The 21,385-nt window shown below is 43.5% G+C and overlaps 4 protein-coding genes and 1 long non-coding RNA gene across 5 annotated transcripts; 1 reads left to right on the forward strand and 4 right to left on the reverse strand.

Moving 5' to 3' along the window:
• Positions 1–72: 72 nt before the first annotated feature.
• Positions 73–1,435, reverse strand: LOC119130059 (peptidyl-prolyl cis-trans isomerase FKBP14-like). Its single transcript, XM_037263565.1, has 4 exons — positions 1,114–1,435; positions 872–1,032; positions 666–793; positions 73–532 (listed from the first exon to the last, which is right to left on the reverse strand). Exons 1-4 carry the CDS (start codon positions 1,305–1,307, stop codon positions 368–370), a joined length of 648 nt encoding a protein of 215 aa, XP_037119460.1. The 5' UTR covers positions 1,308–1,435; the 3' UTR covers positions 73–367.
• An 81-nt stretch (positions 1,436–1,516) lies between these two features.
• Positions 1,517–5,096, reverse strand: LOC119130813 (acetylcholinesterase collagenic tail peptide-like). The gene is given in 15 exon segments (XM_037264746.1): positions 1,517–2,170; positions 2,251–2,353; positions 2,454–2,763; positions 2,838–2,977; positions 3,045–3,141; positions 3,211–3,291; positions 3,361–3,396; positions 3,470–3,514; positions 3,609–3,635; positions 3,694–3,756; positions 3,832–3,903; positions 4,472–4,498; positions 4,578–4,622; positions 4,688–4,929; positions 5,051–5,096. Coding segments are annotated over 15 exon segments (1,404 nt in total). The 3' UTR covers positions 1,517–2,100.
• Positions 5,097–5,985: 889 nt separating this feature from the next.
• LOC119130061 (cytochrome c iso-1/iso-2-like) lies at positions 5,986–7,061 on the reverse strand. Its single transcript, XM_037263567.1, has 3 exons — positions 6,967–7,061; positions 6,559–6,734; positions 5,986–6,330 (listed from the first exon to the last, which is right to left on the reverse strand). Exons 2-3 carry the CDS (start codon positions 6,725–6,727, stop codon positions 6,179–6,181), a joined length of 321 nt encoding a protein of 106 aa, XP_037119462.1. The 5' UTR covers positions 6,728–6,734; positions 6,967–7,061; the 3' UTR covers positions 5,986–6,178.
• A 226-nt stretch (positions 7,062–7,287) lies between these two features.
• LOC119129975 lies at positions 7,288–10,503 on the forward strand. Its single transcript, XR_005099324.1, has 4 exons — positions 7,288–7,471; positions 8,075–8,304; positions 8,627–8,743; positions 10,435–10,503. It is a non-coding gene; the product is annotated as an uncharacterized LOC119129975 (long non-coding RNA).
• Positions 7,639–8,858, reverse strand: npvf (neuropeptide VF precursor). Its single transcript, XM_037263404.1, has 3 exons — positions 8,601–8,858; positions 8,072–8,430; positions 7,639–7,826 (listed from the first exon to the last, which is right to left on the reverse strand). Exons 1-3 carry the CDS (start codon positions 8,766–8,768, stop codon positions 7,757–7,759), a joined length of 597 nt encoding a protein of 198 aa, XP_037119299.1. The 5' UTR covers positions 8,769–8,858; the 3' UTR covers positions 7,639–7,756.
• Positions 10,504–21,385: the final 10,882 nt, after the last annotated feature.

Genomic DNA, 21,385 nt, shown 5'->3' on the forward strand with positions numbered 1-21,385 from the left:
TATTACTCGACTTCTATTGTGATGTTGGACAACAGTGCCACCTGCTGGTCATTTCTGGGAAACGCGATGAAATAACTTTTAAAGTCACTTTTATTGATCACATTGATTCTAAGAGACAATATACAAGTGCAACATCTTATTTGCTTGATAGAAAAATAAAAACAGACAACACCTATTATGTTACTATTTTTTCCCTTGCTGAAATGTAGAATGAAGCAAGCCATGCTGCATGTATTTTGAAAATATTTGTACATTTATAACAAAGTTAGACAATAATATAATATCCCTGCAGCAAAACCACATTTTGTGGTTCATGTGGGTCAATCAGAGCAAAGTTACATGTCAATGTCCTTAAACCTGAGATACTTTAGAGTTCATCGTGTTTATACTTGTAAGTAAACTCCTTGGAGGATATGAAGCCATCTTTATTTTCATCTTCTTTGGCAAAAATGTCTTCCATCATATTCTCATGCAAGGTGTCGTTAGGAGGGTAGCCATTACGCTCAAACTCCTTCTTGAAGTATTGCTTTACCTGCCAAAACAAAACCAGGGCATAATAGAGTCACAATACAGTGGCTTACAATAGGAAATAAACTTTTTAGGAATAAAATGGCTTCCTTGTATTGATTAGTCTGCAGTTGTTTGGAAGGTTTGAATATCTTCACCTCTGACTTGGAAAGCCTCCAGTCATCATTGAGGTCCATCTCCTGAAACGACTCATGCGACCTTGGGCCGTTTCTGATGTCAAGCAGCTCGATGATGAAGGTTAAAGTGCTGTCAGGGGGGATTTTACCTAAGCATGGACAAAGTCAAAAAGAATTAGATCTAATCAGCAAGCTTGACATCACTTCAGGATAGTTGGTGACAGTACCTTTCCCTTCTTTCCCAAAGGCCAAAGCTGGAGGGATGATCAACTTTCTTTTCTCCCCTGCACACATGTTCTGCAGGCCTTGATCCCAGCCCTTGATCGCTTCCCTGATACCTAATATAAACCACATTGCGTCTTTGTCACCCTGAGTAGGATCACCCCGACTGTAGACACACAAAAAACCCATGTCACTCATTTCCTGCAACAATTCAATAGATGTCAATCCTTGTATTGCGACTACCAACCTGTCATGAAATATGGTACCATTCTCGAAGAAGCCTTTATGGTGCACCAATAACATGTCTCCATACTTAGTTTTGCGATGACAGAGGAAAGGTTTGTGCAGGATTTCGATCGTGACCTCAGCCTCCGGCAGAGCTCCGCCGCAGACGGCGCTCAGCATGGAGGTGTAGAACCAGCTCAACACCGGTAGCAGCATGGCCGGTGTGGAAATACGTCAAAATTAAAATTCGGAACACGGGAGGAGAGAAGAGAGAATCCAATACTTCTACGTGGCAGTGATGTTCCGTGGTAAGCGCTGTTGCGGAAAGGGCGCGTCTGATTGGCTGCTTTCCCCGCCTCTAGCCCCGCCCACAGCTTACGTCATTAACCCTTACTATGCAATTGACAGTACCTCTGAAACATTGATTAGGGATTAATCATCCATTTATTAATGTCAGACAGGCTATTAATTGTTGAACATTTTAAAAAGATATGATGTTTGCATTTTGATTGAAAATTGACCTGGTTAATATGTAAAATGAACAGTATAGTTAATATGTATGGGTCATGCTACTGTATTGCTTTTTTTACGCTCTCATATATTAAGACATTTCTTTTAGAATGTAAACACTTTGCTACAATATTTACTGGTTAAACACATTTCCATGCAATAACACAGCATGTCACCGTATATAAATATATGATTTCTAATATATTGCACATGTTTAAAGCATTCTTCATATTGTGGTAGCAATACTATAGACCTTTTCAAAAGGTGTTTTCTTTCGTTATAAAAGATGCACCGCTTAGGTCCCTGAGGCCGACAAAATAATCGACAGCCCATCCGAAAGCTGACATCCATCTGTTCTTCATCTCATGGCACACAGAGCAGAGGGGAGTCCTCTTGGTGCTCTCTCAGTCCATCAAGTAATATCCAGGGGTCATGACTTCAAATGAAGTGGAATCCCCCTTGAATGAGGAGTTGCAAAGTTAGCACCTTGTGTTTCTGTTCAGGTAAAATACTTGCAGACGGTGGAGTCAATGACGCAGGACTCGGTGCATCTGAGCTGGCCGAAGGATCTGTGGAAGAGGATATTGAGCCATTGACAATAACAATGCTATGCTAATTTGCTATTCTGCACTCCGATCAATGATCTTACCCAGGAAGGTAGGATTTGCACGTCTGATAGCCAAAGTCTTTTCCATCACACTCCTCCATGCCTTCATGTCGATAACCATCCCCACAATAAGCCCATTTGCAGTCTGGAGTCAGAACATAAGACAGTAAAAATGGGCAGAAGAAAAAGAACGTTAAGATTTTTTTTTTTTGGTACTGGAAAGCAACTGTACGTATATGACTCACTCAGACAAGAATCAGTGACAATTTGATTCCCATCATCACATTCCTCTCCATCCTGGGGTTGCACTTTCCCATCCCCGCACACACCGACTCGATCTGGCACCTTCTCAGTGGACTGGAATTGCTGGAAAGGCTGGAAAAGAAACGTAATAGTGAATATTTAGCGTAGATTCAGATTGCAAATATGGCTCACCTGTATGGGTTTCCATCCATCTTTATCTCGAAAGTAGAGAGCCTTCTGATCCTTCCGGAATGCTATCGCCTGATCTAGATGTAAACGGCCCAGTTCCTCTTCGTTGCTCACCACAAATATCTAAACACATAAAAAAAAAAATTAAAAGGGTTAATAGGCTATAATCAAGCCGTTTTTTGCTAATGTGGTTTTACGGCAGGGACTTGATTGGGGGTCTCCTCGGGTTTGTAGCTTCCAGAAGGAGCGTTGTTGGCGACAAGAAACGTGTCACACTCACAGCGACCAGGTGGACCTGGAAGACCCTTCTCACCTTTTTCCCCTGCTAGATAAAGACCTGCAAGACGCACAGTTGTGGATTAGCACAAACGTTAGTGTATCGCTACTTGTTGCGTGACAGCTACCAGGGGCTGGTGGACCAGGTGGACCAGGGGGACCATTTGGACCTGGGGGTCCAGGTTTGCCCATAAGTCCTGAAGCTCCTGTTTGTCCATTTTCTCCCTAAAGAAAGCAAATGTTGGAGAAAGTATGTGTGCAAATAATGAAATCATACAAGTTGATACAAGTCACCTGTTTGCCTCTCTTCCCAGGTCGCCCTGTGGGTCCTCTTTTGCCTGGGACCCCTGGCTCTCCCTTTGGTCCTTGTTCACCCTGTGACAAGAGCAAGGTACAGGTGAATATTGAATCGAGTCAGCTGCTTTATTTGTTTTTATTTCTTACCTTCTGACCTAGCATCCCTGGCAAACCAGTTGTGCCCTAAACAATGTGTGACATGAATCATTTTCTCATCAATTGATAAATCGTCTATGCAAGGATTTTTTTTTTTTACCTTATCGCCTTTTGATCCCGGTATTCCTGGGCTTCCAATTTCCCCCTTTTCACAACATTAAAAATTAAGCAAGTTTCAAATATGATAAAAAAAAAAATAGAATAAAAATAGTTTTCAATGAATAGTTAAAAATGTCTACCTTCTCTCCCCTAAAACCAGGCATTCCCTAGAAGAGAAATGTAACAATGAAAAATGAAATCCAAAAAGACCACCGTGGTGCTCACCTTCATTCCTGGGGGTCCCCTCAATCCTGGTAGTCCCATGAGACCTGGGTCTCCCTTCTCACCCTGAAAACAAACCACCAAGCTTTATTTTACACAAGCTGTTATTTTTCAACATGATAAATCACAGTTGATACTTACCGTGGGTCCCTGCGGACCAGGCCATCCTGGAAGTCCTTGTTTCCCTGGAAGACCTGGCGCTCCAGTACGGCCCTTTTTAAAAAAAAAATAAAATAAAACTGCAGATTGTGTTCATAAATACCTGAAAATAACAGTTTGACCTTCTTAATCAGATACACCAGCTGACTGCGCTGGCTCTAAGGGCACCCCTGAGGTTTGTGGTGGACACTTTGTTGCCTCATACATTACAAAGCATCCATGTGATGCCCGCTTTGGGGGTCCCAAGGCTGCTGCCACGCCACGCGAGGCGAGCAGTGTGCGCTCATTTGGATGCTTGTCATTAAATGAACAGCAGTCTGTTGGGACACAGCGAACCTGCTGCTGCTCCTGCTGCTGCTGCTGCTGTGTGAGGTGATTTATCATTGGCTGAGAGTAAAAAGCACTTAGGGAGATTAAGGAGTGGAAGTGGATTGCTCAGCAGGACTGGAGTCCAGTACCAAGACTGTTGGATAATAAACAGGAAAGCATAGAAAGAAGTGAAAGAGAAATTTATAGTTCAGGAGGGTGAGAGAATGAGCTGGTGGACTTTTTGTGAGGACAACCAAACCCAGGATCATGAAAAGATGAGCTGATGACATATGGAAAATGAGTAGTGGCTCACCTTTGACCCTGGACGTCCAAGTTCTCCCTGACAAGGACAAAAGAGGAAAGATATTTTTTTTTATATTATATTTTTTATATATGCATGAGGAAAGTTGGAAATGCACCTTTTCCCCTTTTGGTCCTCTTATGCCAGGTAGTCCACTGTCGCCCTGAAAGATGACATGGCATTTATGTGCCGAGATTGACATCTGTCCATTTAATTCTGCCTTCCCACCTCTGGGCCACGAGGTCCCGCTGGGCCCGGAGGCCCAGCTGGGCAACCCGGATGTTCATTTTCCTGCTCCTCTCCTCGAAACACCGCCGGCGCTGACGCGCTCCCGTCGACCTTCAAACGAGATGAAATAATTCCGTGCAAATGTGTCGGTGTGTGACACTTACAGGTTTGCCGTGCTTCCAAAGCTGAGGCGGCGGTGGCGGGAAGAGTGGAGGAGGAGGCGGTGACGTCAGACAGCAGGGCTCAAACTTCATCGGCTTAGCCAGCAACCTCACCACTTGGAGGAAATATCAAGGTAATGTCACACACTCCAATTTGTGTCATCCACACACACACACACACACACACGTTAGAACATTTTACCTGAGTGGGATGTCAAGAATCTATCCATGAAGGAGTGATGGGACATAGCCCACGTAGGACTCACGAGAATGTGGAAAGACACAGCAAATGTTACCAAGTCCATTCTTAGAGTGGATTTTATCCTAAAATATAAATGACACATTTAGAAGCCATGATAACATCCTTTGGATCAAATTGCTATAAATGTCAATCATTTATATTTTAAAGTTGGGTAAAAAAAAATAAACATACTATGTGCATTAGAAAAACAAACGATTTATTGCATAATTTGCACGTGCAGTCTAATGCACACACTTCATGTACATACATAATTTCTGCTAGCTTCATTTAAAAATGTCAAATCATCTTTTTAGCATTCTCAAACTGTTGTGCATGAACACGCGTAACGAGACATGTGACATAAGCGTAAACGTGTTGCAGCTCTGCAGCAGATGCAAGCATGCAACCTGCACCAGGAATAAACTTGGATGCATTTACTAATCGCTAAGCACCCAAAATATCAATGCAGACTCACATTTATAATGGTGCAAAATGACAACGCAAGAGGCTGTCCCAAGTTGAGGGATAAAGATGCTGCTCACTGGTGTGCTATCTTTCATTTATATTCTTAAACAATCGCAATGTCATCATCTTGCTTACCGTCCACTGCAAACGGGAGACGCACCGCTTGCAGTTCCACCGAATAAGCTTGATATAAGCTTCTTGCTTGCCGACGTTGCAAAAAATAAAATTATTTCCAATAGAGGTCACTGCTGAGTGGAATTTGGCAGAACACAATCCTCGTGGCTCTGCAAACCCGACCCGAAGTGCCACATTAGGGATGCGACTGTCAGTGATGTCAATTTGCTATGCGGCTGGTGGCTTAAACTGGGAAGTGGCACCATCTAGTGGAATGTTTAGGAAGTGCAAGCAATAGCAATGAAACGACTGCACAGTATAATTCAAAGATTTTAATAGATATCATAATGTAGGTGCATCTCAATAAATTAAAATATGGTAAGAAAATTCAATTTAAGTATTTAGAGTCAAGAAGTGAATTCATATAGAGATAATAAAATTCATACATGAACATATGCATTACACACAATAAGATGCAATTTAATAATATAATGAGAAATTGTTGTGTATCTATTTCGGTGAGGTGGCTTCCTTTAAATAGGCAATAATATCCTGCCTTTCCCTTTTCTTTCTGAGACCATTGAAGATCATCTTGGTACCGGGAATGTATTTTTTGGGGTTTTCAAGGTAGATCATCAGAGTCTCTTCACTCCATATGATACCTTGGGCAACAAACACAAGCATTAGTTTACTTTTCTTTGCCTGTCCAGACCTGCAACTCTGAAGACAGTCACACTTGGGGAAAACCAAAACCAAAAGAAACAAATGACTGCTCCCTTTACACATTAGCTATAAAACCAAAAACTGTATACCTTCAAATAACAACAACAACAACATAATAATAATGATAATAATAATAATAATAATAGGATCAATTCAGCGTCACATACCTTTCTCAACATTTGCCCGTGTATAAGAAAAGCCAGGCGCCTGTCCTGTCTTCCTGCCAATGAGACCCCACAGGTTTGGCCCCACTTTGTGTTTTCCACCTTCCTCCACAGTGTGACACTGGGAACATTTCAATGCAAATACCTTCTTCCCTTTCTCCACGTCTCCCATGGCCACACTAGAATGAGAGCGAATTAAATCAAGAACCATTTTTTACTTGATAGTACACAAGATAGCAAACAACTGGGTAACAGGAAACAAAACCTTAATAATTGCCATTACATGTATAAAAATAGGAACCAGTATATATATATATATATATATATATATATTGTGTATGTTTGTGTAAGAGCCACACAAAAGTTAAATAGAGAAAACTGTTTGATTCGGTAAAGAGTAAAAATCCTTACCTTTCTGTTTGTCAAGGTGTGTAGTCTCAAATTCTTAAACTTCTTGACAGACGAGGCACCACCCTTCTCAAGTGACAAGTTTTTTTTTCCCCTTCGGGCTGATCTTATCCAACCCCCAAAAAGCATAATCTCATATTTCAGGAAGGTGTCTGTCAAGCGTTTACATTAAATTAATCATAAAAATAATATTAATAATAATAAATATTATAATACTAATCATCATAATCATAACAATTTTACAATTTTACTATTTATTTACCAGGTAAATAAATTCAAGGCATTTCCGCATATTTGTGACGTCATGATTGGATACCGGATACTAACTTGTTCGGGGTCATGCTAGGTACCTTCAGCCATCATTAGCAAACAGTGACCGTGTTTAAATTTCAAGTGAACTTTCAGCACAATTTCATAGATGTTTTTAAATGAAAGCAAACTACATAACTTGCCCAAGAAGTCCAAGAAGTTGGCTTTCAAATGATGTGACGTCAAAAGCTGTATTAAGGTGATATTCACAAACGCAATCCACAAATTTACTGAGCAAATGTAGTTTATTGAAAATAATAGCGTACTATTTTCTGACAAAAGCAAAACACGTCTGCGTGTGTCGCTTACATTGTAATATATATAATATAATATACTATTGTATTACAGTACAGTATTATTCAACGGCATTATATTTATTGACCAGCAGAGGGCAGTAAACGCTATTGAACCATTGAAAAATGTCTTAAACGGGCAAATCCCAAACAAGACATATTTGAGACGTTTATTAAAATCATGCATAGATTCACATGACATCTTGAAGTCTCTTTATTTCCGTCCCCATTTCTTCCAAGTTGGATTCAAACTCCCCAAACCTTTAGGGGGAAAAGTCATTTGTTAGTATTTATTTAGAGGTTCATATAGCAACATGTTCAAACATACATTTTAGAGTGAACGCCAAATAATAATTATATTGCTGTGTTTTGTTTGATTATTGTGCCATTTTAAATGCCTTGTAGTAGTTTAATTTGAATGTCTGATTCCATGTTTACTTTAAAGAATTTGTAAATGTAATACAAAAGAATATTTTGCCAAAACATTAACCATCATTGTTGCCTACCAGTGCAAGCCCGTTTTCCACAACTTGGCTCTGGCTAATGTTCGAAGAAGCCTCCAGCACAGAAGGTTTCTTTGATTTTGCCTGGCTTCTGGGTTCCGACTCTCTCCGACACACTCGGCACAAGTCGGCATTGCCTCCCAGGACCTTCCAAACCTTTGCGGCTTGTTGGCAGATGACGTCGTCTCACCCTCAACAATTTCTCTACCAAAGCGCTGGGGGATGTTTGTGAGCAGGTGGGTATTCTTTGTATCCGGCAGGTGGAGCTTAACAGCAGTGGGGAGGCTCATTTTACTTGTGGTTGGGGCCACATCTATTTGGAAGTTCTTCATGTCAAAACTTCTCCGTCGTTCACCTTTTGTCTGTGGACAGTAAAAAAAAAAAATCTGACATTCAGACAGGGGTGTGTAGACTTTTTATATATCCACTGTACATGCACAAATAAACATGAAAGTAAGAAAAGGGCTGATAAAATGTTTTTCCCCATATGAGCATAATTTGGCAAGACAAAAGTGATGACTTTGATTCTTACCTGATGTTGCGTCTGAATCTTTCCAGCATGCCATCCTTGATCGCAGTTCAGCAAGTTTTTCCCACACTGGACGGATTTGCCGCTGACCTTTGCGTTGGACACGGTCATGGCGTTCAGAGCTCCCAGCATCAAAAGAACACACAGTAAGATTTTTCTCACCATGTTCATGCACTTGGAGACATCAATGCAATCTCACTGACCGCACTGACCTCTATTAATAAAGACCTGAGATGACACACATCACCTGTGGCGTGGCATGCGACAGACACCCACTCAAATTGATAACACCAAAGCCTCATTCTTGAATAACTACTCACGGTATTTGAATGTCCTAATTGGGCTGATGAATGAATGAATCCAATTGCCTTTGTTAATGTAGGAGATCATACCTGAGAGACCTGCTAAACTTATAATGCAGAGTTTGAAAAAAATAATGGCAATAATTTGTGGAAACTAATTTGTTGCTATTTTTTTAAATCTATTTGTGTTCATTTAAACAACATCTAACAAAGCACAGATGTGGCGATGACATCACTGGGCATTCCTGCTCGCCTTTTTCAATGCACGCAGCGGTGATGTATTCACAGAAAGAATGTGAGGAGCGCCTGACGCAGGTTGATTAGGAATTTTTAATTTGGTTGTCTTGGTCCGCTGTGTTACCATAGCAAGCTTTGTGACCAAATGTTTTTTTTTCCAGGCCATGTTTCAATTTAGCTTCTCACAGTCACATCCAGCACGGTACATCCAGCTCTCCCTTTGTTCTCCCTCAGAGCTCCCCCACAGACCTTCTGCACAGCCATTGTTATCTCCCCCCCATAATGTTTTTAATGTACTACACGCCTGGCCAGCCTCCCAAGTGGCCTTTTCATCTTGCCATTTCCTCACGCTCTTCCCCCCCCTCACCACTCCCACCTGTCTATTTGCTAGAAATCACTCTGGATTAAACTCCACCCTTTAATTCTTTCTCCTGCAGCACTTTTTTTTGTGCTGTAAATATTTTTGTGTCCAGTAATCAATGAAGACAACATTTACCGGAAAATGGAGGTCAACAAATGGCGTCAACCTCAATGTTGCCTTTGGTCACCCTCATTTATTAAGTTGTCGGAGATTTGGAAGGGTTCCCAGAATTCTTTTCCAGAAGAGGGACACCCTCTCGGTTTTGTCGGGTGATTTGTGGGAATGTGCGGTTATCTCCCCTTTTGTGATGATTTGTGTCAGGGTTTATACTCCCTTTCACTTTCGACATCAGTCGGGTCATCGCCAAAGCACTTTACATGGCCGCACATCCAGCTCGGAGGTGCATTCAATCACATCCTTATGGCAGCTTATAGTTTTATCAATGATGGCATCCATTTCTGCAGGAGCCTCGCAAGGTGATGTATGGCAAGATGCCCCCATGCTGTCAAAGACTCGCCGTATTTGTCACGGCCGTGTTGTGATGAGGTTAATGGATGGAGCCTCGCTTTTGAATATTAAACCTTTTAAAATCATCCAAATCACAACAAATAAATAGTCCCTTTAGGTAAACCTGCCACCAGCTGTAGTCCATCTCTCTATTTCCCCCCCCCCCCCTCCTAATTCAATACGGCCATTACGTTACACGTGCCTTTTAATCCATTAATAAATCTATCAGAAGATTGATAAATATCTTGGATTTCGACGTGCTTCATCTTGCCGACCAAGACATTATGGACAATTTACTTGTGCCCTTGTGCACACAACAAGCTCCATAATGAATGTGTTGAGAAGAATCATTTGCATAGACAGAAAAAGATTTTATTTCATCTGTCACAATCCGATGACTCTTGAAATGACTTCAAATTACTTTTTGCAGATAATTCCAAACCTGCCCCGAATGAATAAATGTCTGGACGTTGCTCTTGAGGACCTCATCATTGACTGTAAGTTTTATTTCAATTTTATTATTTGATCTCTTGCAATGCAAAACGTGACAGCAGATGGCGCTCTCTTGCTGTGTAACCAAATGCAGGACCACCTTAAATAGGGCGGAGCGTAAAACCGAGGCCGCCCTCAAGCAGGGCTTGGCCTAAAAAAAAGGAGGAGGTCTTTAGGTGACTGCTCAAAGGGAGGAGGTGCTAGAATTTTAAACCAATCACCACGTAGGAAAGAATTAACCAATCAGGTTGGACAATTCCAGATGAAGCGGGCAGGAAACTGAGCAAATGGACCTTGATTAGAGGGAGGAGGATGGGATGAATGATTGAGGGGAGAAAAAGGGGCCCTAGTGTGTCTATGTATGTTTGTGTGTGAGCGAGAGCGGAAAAAAACTAGCCATGCTATGTATTTTGATGTACTAAATTAAATGATCAACGGCGAGCAACCAAATAGAGAAGTCACACAATACAACACGTAGCAGCTCCATTTGAATTATATACCCTGATTCATTTTAGTAGACCACAAGAGGTATTAAGATGTGATTCTGTTTTGTGGGGAAAACATAAAAATGCTTATATTCAGATGGTAATCTGTTGTAGGACTCTCATGCTCTTTGGGTCTTGGAAACCTTTCAGCGCGACGGTTGGTATATATTCCGAAGACGTCGGTGTCAATTAGAATTAAAGCGTCTTTTTATTCCGTTTTAGTGCTATAAGAGTTATGCGTGCAGGGACAATGATGGGAGGGTGGATTTAGAAGAAAAAACACGGAAGGAGAAAAGAAGCTCAAATTGGCACCGTGAGTTGCTGAGAAGGTTGAGAAAATGCTCTTTCCCTCAGTGTTCCCCCCCCCTGACCTTTGGGCCCTCTCTTGGGCTGCTGTTCAGTGGGTTCCAGGGGGTCAAAGGGCGCCTCAACACCCACACAGAGTGCCATGCTGTGACCTCTGACCCCTCCCCGCCATGCAGCTGAATTGTGCACAGCGCCTAAAGCAAAGCAGCCAGAGAGGAAACGCATGGAGGAGAAAACATTTCTTTTGCTGTTAGTTACCTTTTGGAGAAAAAAACCCCCAAATGCAAAACTTTATCCCTAATAACATACCCAATTTTGAAGCTTATGCGTTTCTTAATTGCGTTATTAATCTTGTCGAATTATTACTTATATTATTAAATAAAATACAAATAATATTAAATAATTAAAATCGCACCGATACCAAGTACTGATACTGTTTTAAAAGTGTAATATTCAGTTGGATAGTAAATACTTATAAGGGTCAAGGTTAGGGAAAACCTCTAATGATTAACCAGCTGATAATGTCATCTGCCTTTTGTCAGGCTATAATAAAGTATTGATAGGCCCATAGTCCAAAAATAAAGAACGGCTTCACAAAGCAAGTTTCAAGAAGGAAGTTGTAATTACTGCATTTGATAAACTAAACGAGATTTTCGATCAGTCCTTATATCAGCGTGGACAATTATTACCAAGGTGACGACCAATTACTGCCAGCATGGTTGTGCTCAATAAAAAATGAATAGAGAGATCATTTGAATCTTGTATATCGCTTCATAAAAAGATACGAGCTTCCGAGATTGAAACTGTTCAATTAAAGATACATAAAAGTCAGTCAGGTGGTCCTCATCGGTATTTAGAGCATTAGATCCACATGAGTGATTTTGGAATATCTGCCTTGGGTATTAAGTGCTGGGTGTATTAATTGCGGGCCCTAATTACATTTTCACTTTTAACCCTCACGAATGGAGCTTAGCATGTCAAACCTGAGTGATTTTTATAGAACTGAGTTTTTGTTTTTCATATTCTCACTTTTTGGACATTTTCTGATGGTGCGTGTGTGTCATATAGTCCGACTGTAAACGCCTCCCCACCCCTCCCTCTTCCTTTTCCCACTCCGCATGCCGTTCCCGGCAGCTCACTTTGGCATGCGTGGCTTTTTTTTTTTTTTTGCGTGTGTGTCTGCGCTTGTTTGTACCTCATAGGAGGCAACTTGATCTGGATCAGAGCTTTCAGCGCGGCCTGTCGGATCCCTGGAGTTTTCAGGGGAAAGTCAGGGAGAGTCCAATTTGACCTCAGGAGCACCATTTGCACTCATAGAAACGCACACCGTGGTACACCCTGAGGGGTAGAGACAGCTGCGGGATAGTGACCTCATCTTTCGTTGCATTTGAGCTGAGCTGAGGGAAAAGATTGAGGCTCAAACACCAGATTGCACTCTGGACTCCCAGAAAATCTGTGCATGTGTGTGTTGTGTCCTTGGGAGCACACCTATACTAGGTATGTGTGAAGGTTTACAGACAGTAATAAAAGCAGCACAACAGTGAACCATAACAGCCTCTCCCCTACCCACGCGTCCGCCCGCTGATTGATGCGTTGTATATATCCCACGCGGTAATCGGATCCCTCTCTTCCAGAGGTTGTTGTAAATACGCGCTGTTGAAGTACCAGTCTGCCAGCCAGGCAGACAGGCTGACTGTCTCTGGTGGGGATTTAGCCACGCTCTGATGTCCCCCCCCACCAGCACCCCACCCACCCCGCCTCCCTCGAGGGCATCGAGAAAAACACGATCCCACCCCCGCGCCGCCTAGCATGACGAGATCAAGCGATGATGACATTCCGGTGTGTATGGAGATATTTGCAAGGGAGGTCATCCAAGGTCTGCGTTAGCATGCGAGTGCCGATTCATTAGACATCTGACTTGATTTGCGGGGTAAATTAGCTGTTAGCGGCGCCCGCCGTGACTTTTTGTAGTTAGTTGAAGATGACAACATGAAGAGGGGGATCACTATTGAGGCTAACCGGAGCATCTCAGCGCACACCTCGGGCTAATCGCTAATCAATTGCATCCATTTACAGACTCGATTAACTAGTGATGTGATACTAGGTATCGGGCCAATAGTAGCTAGGTATCGGAGTACTCGCAATGACAAAGTATTTGTAGCCACACCCCCGATACCGCCGTCACGTGCGCTGATAAGTTCCCAAATATCGCCTACCGCTTTTACGACATGTTTTGCAGCGCTGCATGCGCTGAACGTTGCTCCAACATATGCTGATAAGTTTGAAATACTGGCTACCGCTTTTACGACATGTTTTTCGTCACTTAAAGATTAAAGCACTAGTCTCAATTTAGTCAGTCACAAATCACGTTTTGGTTTGCTATGGCAATAATATTCCTTCGCTGTTCTGCCAAAAAACGTCGACGTTCATGAAATCTGCACAGTAAGTGACACAAAATGTCAGAAAGCGAGACTAATGAGTGTAACAACCACCCACTATAGCAGACAGGCAGAAGCCAGCGTGCAGAAAGTCAGCAGCAACAAAAGGTTACAAAAGCCATCTGGGCTAAGCGGCTATGCTACATCCGCAAACAATAGCATCTCATTCATGCTGCCCAGCCCGGCCGGGGCCATCTGCTCTTGCTGAAAACGAGTGGGAGATGGGACCTCCTTACCTCCAGGAGCCCCAGAGGTCCCAAAACGAAACCCAAATCATGCTTGTTTGACAATAGCATACTATAGAATTAGCATAGTGGTAGCATAGATATGACTAATTAGGTCTGTGAAAGATGATTATTAACAAAGCCAAGATGGGGAATCTCATGTGAACTTTCACTATGAGAACATATGTGAGCTTTTTTTGCCGTTGGAAAATTTCACCGTTGTGTTTTATTCATTAAACGAGAAAGGAGAACACAAAGGGAACTAGCGGTCTTCCCACAACTCTGTCTTAAATCAGCGCCGTCTCTGTAGATTTAATCCAAATTATATTTGATAGTTGATTTGATTCCAATACTGTATCGACTCCAAGTGTGTCTTCATCTCAATTATTCCGAGGAAACGTTTATCTTGGAACAAAGATGATTGGCTCGTATGCTCCAGAAACTGAATGCTAAACAAAATCGATAGCAACTTTTAAGCCTGTCTTTAATTTAACGCCTGCGCTGTCAACATGACTGCCGACGAAAGCTCCGGTCACAAAATTCATGTCCGCTAATGATGACTTTTGCTCGGTCAGCCACTGACACGAGCTTGTCAGAGACTTGACATTAATGAGAAAGTCTCCAGCTTGTACACACTCCCAAAGACACAACTCACCCCGGGGGAGCGAGTGGCCTTAAAACGGCCAATGCACGCTTAACATTCTTTAAGCTGTCTCGTAAAACATGCTTTACAGTCCGTCTTAACCGACGCCCCTAGAGCCAAAATATTAGGGACAAGACTCAACTCAAAAAGATGCACCGTACTTTGCATCTTGAATATTTGTCGTGTCAGAGGTCACTGATGTGTTTGATAGAATTGAGGTCCACCATTTTGGCAAAACCCACTTGATTGTTTAATTGATTATCAATAATGTATTACTATCCGTGGGAATGCACGTGAGCTGAGCTATTTTCCTCTCGGGATCTGTCATCAAGAGTCTCGGGCGAGACGTTGAGATGGCGGAGACAGCCACAACAACATCCGTCTGGCGCACAAAAGCAGCATAGACAGATGAACGGGACGCAGTGAAAAGCATACGAGTGCGCGCCTCGAAAGATGGATGATCTAATGGACGGATGATTTATGTGACAAGACGAATGACAGATGCCGCCAGATTAAACAGGTGATTTGACAGATAGACGCTAGGGTAGATGAATAGAGATGTGGCAAAAAATTGAAGCCAGTGGAAAGACTTTTTTTTTTCTTAAGACTTGCTGAGAGTGGCTCGACCTGAAAGCTGAGGTGTTGACACTCTCGGGTAGGTGATGAGAAAAAGCATCTAAACTCGTCTCTCCATCAGCTTGGGGGACTTCCGATTTTCTCCGCTTGACTGCACGGGCAGAAAAGAGCGACGGGGCTAAAAACTCCCCCCGCGCTCTCTCAATAGAGCCGTCGGACGGTGAAAAGAGTAGATTCCCTCTCTCCTCGCCTCACCCCCGTCACATCTATCAATGGCGCGGGTGAAAAGCCTGACGACAGAGTACTACTCTCACGCAGACACAAGGGGGGCGCTGACTAATACATCTGTACTTCATAATTGCGTGGCACGGCTTGGGCCCTCATAAGGCTTTTGTCTGGGTCTGGCTGTGAGTGTTGACACGTCGCTATTTACGTCCCCGCTGTTGCCCATTTGTTTTTTTGCCGCCGTCCTAATTCACCGTCTTTTGTCAGCCCAGGCAAACTGACTTGTAAATTATTACAACAATTACTTGCGGGGGGATATTTTCAGCTTTGGCCTCAACAATTGAAGCAAGACCTTTGTGACCCTCCAAATTATCAAGGGACAGCCTCCTCTGTCCAAGGAAATTACTCTTCCAAGCCAATAAAGAATCATAGTTTTGCCGTTATAAGGTCAGACGATGATGGCAGAGTGTATTGAATACATTTTCAGTTCTTTGTGTCAAAGTAATACTTTTACTTCCCCTTTCAAAAACCGCAGAAAAGTAGAAACACATCAGATACCACAAAAGTAAACTTGAGCCATTTAAAATATTGACTAGCCTGGAGGAGGAGGAGAACTTTGAGCTTAAATCAAAACATGCTCGTACTGATTTATGAGGTGCGGCTCCGGTGGTGTAGCGGGTCAAAGTGACCCCCTCACACCCCTCCCTCCTCTTCTTCCCAAACTCCAAATTACTCGTGATGATCAGCCCTTTTCCACAGTCGATTGCTGCTTTCTGTGAATGCATAAATAAGACCCCCAATTATAAATCTCACTTGCCAAATTGTTTCTTATTAATTGCCAAAACATTTGGAACTTTGATCAGTAGAACCCATCTGGAACAATTTGGCTTAATCCACCCTGAAGTATATCCAATAAAAAAAATCAACATGATAATAGTCAACAAGGGAGAATTTATCGCGCCGCTGGTTTATCACACTGCTTTGTTGTGGCAAATAAGTGTGAAAATGAGTGCGTATTATTACCATATAAAAAGCACAATATATTTTACGACTTGTTTGAGACGTAAAAAGTGTCAAATGAACATTTGACAGGCCCTCAAAGTACTCCAACGTGGTTGTATGTAAGAAAAATGACAAAAGTCTCACGTTAATGTAGCAGAGGTGAGTCAAAAAGACACTAAAGGAGACGTCTGCTGAAAAAATCAACCGGTCGTCAATCAAATCTCAAACAGCAATAACATAAACGCGCTTAAGTGACATATAGCGTTCTGCTTTTTTTAGGGCGAGATAAAGTTTTACAACTGCAGAAACCGTTAGCGTAGCATTCTTTACCCTCGCACTCAGTAAGGTGGTGCGCTGGTGCGCTAACAATGTAGCTTTGTGATTTTCTCCTATGTCACTCAACAGCTCACAGCTGCAGGAGTGATGAAAACCTCAAAAGCTACAGTAGATAATCTTGAAACAACAGCCACGGTACACATAAGCTTATGTTTGTCCATTCTTTGACACACCCGTCTGCTGACCCTTCCGTCACGCGCACACACGCAACAGTCTCTCCTTCATTAATCTTCATTTCAACACACCGTCGGGCGCACATGCTCCCGACAATCACTCGCCACCGCACACTTACGGACGCACACTAGCTCTCGGAGGGGGAGATTTGATTGCTGACACTGATATCGGGTCCCCCCTCCTGCTGTTTGGCCGTCCATCTGGCTGCCTGATCAGAAGACAGAGTGAGGTCTTCGCAGCGGGGCGCCCTGTCGTTGTACATTTCGTAAAGGTTGAGGGCAGATCCAAAGTGACGCGGAGGATAATATTAATTCGTTGGCGTGGCTGTTTGTTGGGATTTCGTCGGGATTTGACACACGAGGTGGTCGTCTTTAGCCGGCTAATCTGTTGTCATTTAAAATCTTGTGTAATGTTCAGGGAGCAAATCAGTGGGCGAGCTTTTGCCAATTAATTTCAGTCAAGCAAAGTCTATTTATTCTTTTATGCCTCAGTGGTCTCATCTGTGCGGGGTTTCAAGAAAAACAAAAAAACAAGCCGCTCTGATTTGAGTGTTTACAGCTTCCAAAGACAAGTTAGGAGTCGTTGACGCTAGTCTGCTAATTTCGCCTCTGATTCGCCGCAACAGAGACAAATAAACTCCAAGCCTGTGTTTGGCCAAGCAAATCAGCACCGTTGAACGATTCCATCTCATCTTTTATTGTGGTTCTTCTCTTCACGCATTCCAGATGAAGGCCCGAACACGAACAGGCACGTCGGGAGAAAAAAAAAAAACACACCCACTTCTCCTGTGTGTATTTGTTTCTCTCCCTTTGTGTCTGCTGCCATGTCAATAAAGCGAAGTTGAACTTCAAGTCAACTTTTCCAAGTCCAAAATTTTAACTCCTCATTGAACAGAGAGCTCTGTGTGAGCTGTCCAAGACCCCAGCTGTGACTTGGCTGTCAGTGAAACATTTGTACTGGAGGCGGGAGGGGGTCGACAGGAAGGTTTAGGTGTTGTAATCAAACTCCCTCCCGTCGGCCCCCCCACAGGCTCGTTACAGCACTCAAATTCGCCACTAATTGGCTTGACACATGGCAGCCAGGGACCCAGTCTGCCCGCTAACCCTAGGAGAGGCTTGACGGCGAGATTCTTTTACTATTTCATTTGTACTAATATAACTCTAAACGTTGAATTTTCTGGGGGGGCTGCTTTCATTTTTAATATTTGCTCATTGTGTGAATGGAAAAGCTACTACAGAAACTTTCCGTTCCAGATGTGATTCCAGTATATGATATTTTTCTTTATGATGCATTTCTATAGGATTAGCCCGAAAGAAAAAGTCATAAACCTTGATGTGATGCAATCATGTTTTTCTATAATTGGACCTGTCGGGTGAATCGTCTTATTTATTTTTATCTCCTCTTCCATCTCCGCAAGAACCTTCCGGCTCCCCCTCGCTCTCATTCAGTCTCGCTTGTTTCTGGATGAAGTTTATGGCTTGCAGTCCCTTTGACTGCTGAACCGTTAACCTCCCTCCCTCCCTCCCTCCACCCCATCCCCTCTCCTAAGAGCAACAAACCCATCCGTGGTCACACGTTATAAGCTGTCATCCCAAGAGCACGCTCCTCTGCCGACAGGTGAGGAATGTTTCCATTCGGCTCTCCGTCTCTCTGCGGGTGTCTCCACACACACATCCAAAGTGGAAAAGATGAAAGGCACGTGACAGCAGAAGACAGAGGATGAGAGGAGCAAAGAGAGCAGGAAACGCCATCAGTCATTGCTTGAGAGTTTCTTTTCACCTCCTGCGTCGCTCAAGTTGTCCTCCAATTGGAAGCCACTGGAGGCATCGCAGCAGAGACGTGTGACGCTTAAACGGGAGCTAATTACATTTTCAGCTGTAATTTTCTTGCTAGCCTGACAAATAGCCAGGGTGCGTTGATCCATATTCATTTTTCGAATTAGCCGCTTGATTAGTTTAGGATTCTGGCCCACCCTACAGGCACGGCAGGTCGCGGCGAACGGAAGTTCGGCGACGGTGGGAAAACACGGCGGCCTCCGGGGGTCAACGTGTCACCATCACTCAGTGTCTTCTGCTCATGCGTACAAACACAGATGAAAATGTCCCAGCCATCATCTCGCAGGATTGTGACAAAAACAAGGAGCGTGTTTTTGTGCGTAGCCACAACGACACACCATCCAGCGCTGACTTTTCCCGCTTACGTGAAAACAACTTTCATGGCTCCTCAGCATCGGGATGCCAAATGAACTTCTTGCCAGTGAGGGGAATACGTGCCTGCTTCTACTAGCGGGAATGAAAAGTGGCGCTAGCACAAAAGGAATCAATCACACTTGTTGCTGATTGAGGCTCAACTCCACCACCACCACCACCAGCACCAGCCTCCCCTCCATCTTCCTGCTCCCCTCATCTGGGAGTGATTAAGCTGAGCTGAGGGGGTGGGAGTGGGTTTTAGCGGAGGGGACAGGGCACTCACTCACGGGCTGAGTAATGGCTTCCAGAGACACCCCGCTCCGTGGTTCTGTGCAGCACGAGGGCTAATCAGGAGTGACGGCTCGCCCTGTTTGGACAGTGTAAAGGCAGGACCGCTCCTGTCAGGCAAAGACGCGGACAGCCCGAGCCCCCTTCCCCTCCCCTCCCCTCGCCACAGGAACCCCACCAACAGGCCACCGCTCAGCCCCGCCACAACCATCTGACATAGATATGTGAGGTAAAAAAAAAAGAGGAGGGAGGGGAGAGAGAATAATTCACACAGATTTGAAAGAGAGGGAGCCAAATGCGTGTCCATATGGAACACACTATCATTTTATCTGCTTTATTTTATTTTCTCTGATCTTTAAGTACTTTTACTGGCTAGCATGGAAACTGGGATATACTTTTTAGCCGCGCCACTTTGGATTCCAATAATAAACCCAATGGGATTGATTGCTGTCAAGTATTTTAGAATGTTTGGGAGTCGCGCCATTTTTTTTTTTTTTTCTCGACGCCATTATTGTTATTGTGCCTTTTCCAATAATGACTTTCTCAGGCTTCCAATTGGCTCAATCGGCCTCACAATTAGGGACAGTCGGCATGTGTCTGTCAGCCGCAAAATGTGATTTGAAATGGAAAATCGCCATTGGTGTGGACTGAAAAAAAAAATTGCTTTAAAAAAAAAAAAAAAGTCTTAGACTGACTGTGTTGCTAATGCAAGCTCAGTGCAGCCAGGGAAAGCTATCATGTTCATTTTACGCTACACATCTCAAGCCGTGTCGCCGGAGTGGAGGTGTAGCATGAATACTGTATGTTTGTGGCGCTCGCATTGCAGTCTGCTGATTCGTGCGGTTTCCACGGTGATTGGTTTCCATCACCGGTCCGAAGGCTGAGCCATCCACGGCGCTCCCTCCTTCCCCACTTTTCATTTTTCAATTTCACTTTCATCAACCGCTGCAGCCTGTTTTTTTTTTTCCTCCCATTTTTGTGTTTCCAGACAGAAAGCGTGTGAAGTGTGAAATTAGAACGAGCGTGTGTGTGTGTAAATGATGGGCTTTAACACACACACACATACACAAGTGAACACACAACATACACTCTTGCATAAGCCATCAGACAAAACTCATTACCTTCAAAGTGAGCACTTGAATAGAACGCATTGCCGTGACTGCAAATGACGTAATTAAAATCTGAATATTAGCCGGGGAAACGATTCATTCATTTTATTTGATTTCCGCGCAAAAGTACTCACCATTATATATTGTGCAAAATAATAAAAAGACATTATTCGAGTTCTTCCGAGTTTTATCCTCCAAGACGTGCCTGTTCTATGTCACCCTGTGGCACATTAAAAAAACACATATTGTTCCCCCACCTGGCTTTTACTGACAGAGTGAGATGTTGGCACAGTGGAAGCCTGGAGAAGGAGGTCAGGGGCGCAAGGGCAGTCAGGTCCCTTAGACGTCCATCAAAATGACAGGTACCCCGGCCTTAAAACTCCCAGGCCCACCCCAAACCCGTTTTTTTTTTTTTTTTTGACAAACACACACACGCATTGAGGGCTGAAAAGTAGCCCCGCAGCGCAGGAGAACAGCTCTCCGCAATTAGAACATTCTGCGGCCATGAAATCACTCCGAAAATTAGCTCCAGGAAGGAGAAGGAGGGAGGCCGGCTCACAAAGAAAGGGCGGGGGGGGGGGGTTGAGAATGAAAGAAATGTTGAATTTTTCAGGAGGAAGAAAGTGTTCTGGATCTCCTCAGCGGTCAAAACGAGCGGCCGCATGTGCCAGCGAGACGAGAGGGGAAAGAATTCAGCAACGGTCCCGCGTAATGACGGCTGTTAAGATTAACAATTAATCCTCTGGCCTCGTGACATGTTAGATTTGGATCTTTGGGGGGGAAATGAGACTAAGAGGTGTGAAACGCCTCCAACAAGGACTCAGTTAGCTGAAATAAATTGCCGCTTGTGTGTGCGTGTGTGTGTGTAGCTCGTTTGGCTGATGGTGTCCAGGC

Source organism: Syngnathus acus, chromosome 11, assembly GCF_901709675.1.
Source record: "Syngnathus acus chromosome 11, fSynAcu1.2, whole genome shotgun sequence".
Lineage (NCBI taxonomy): Eukaryota > Metazoa > Chordata > Actinopteri > Syngnathiformes > Syngnathidae > Syngnathus > Syngnathus acus.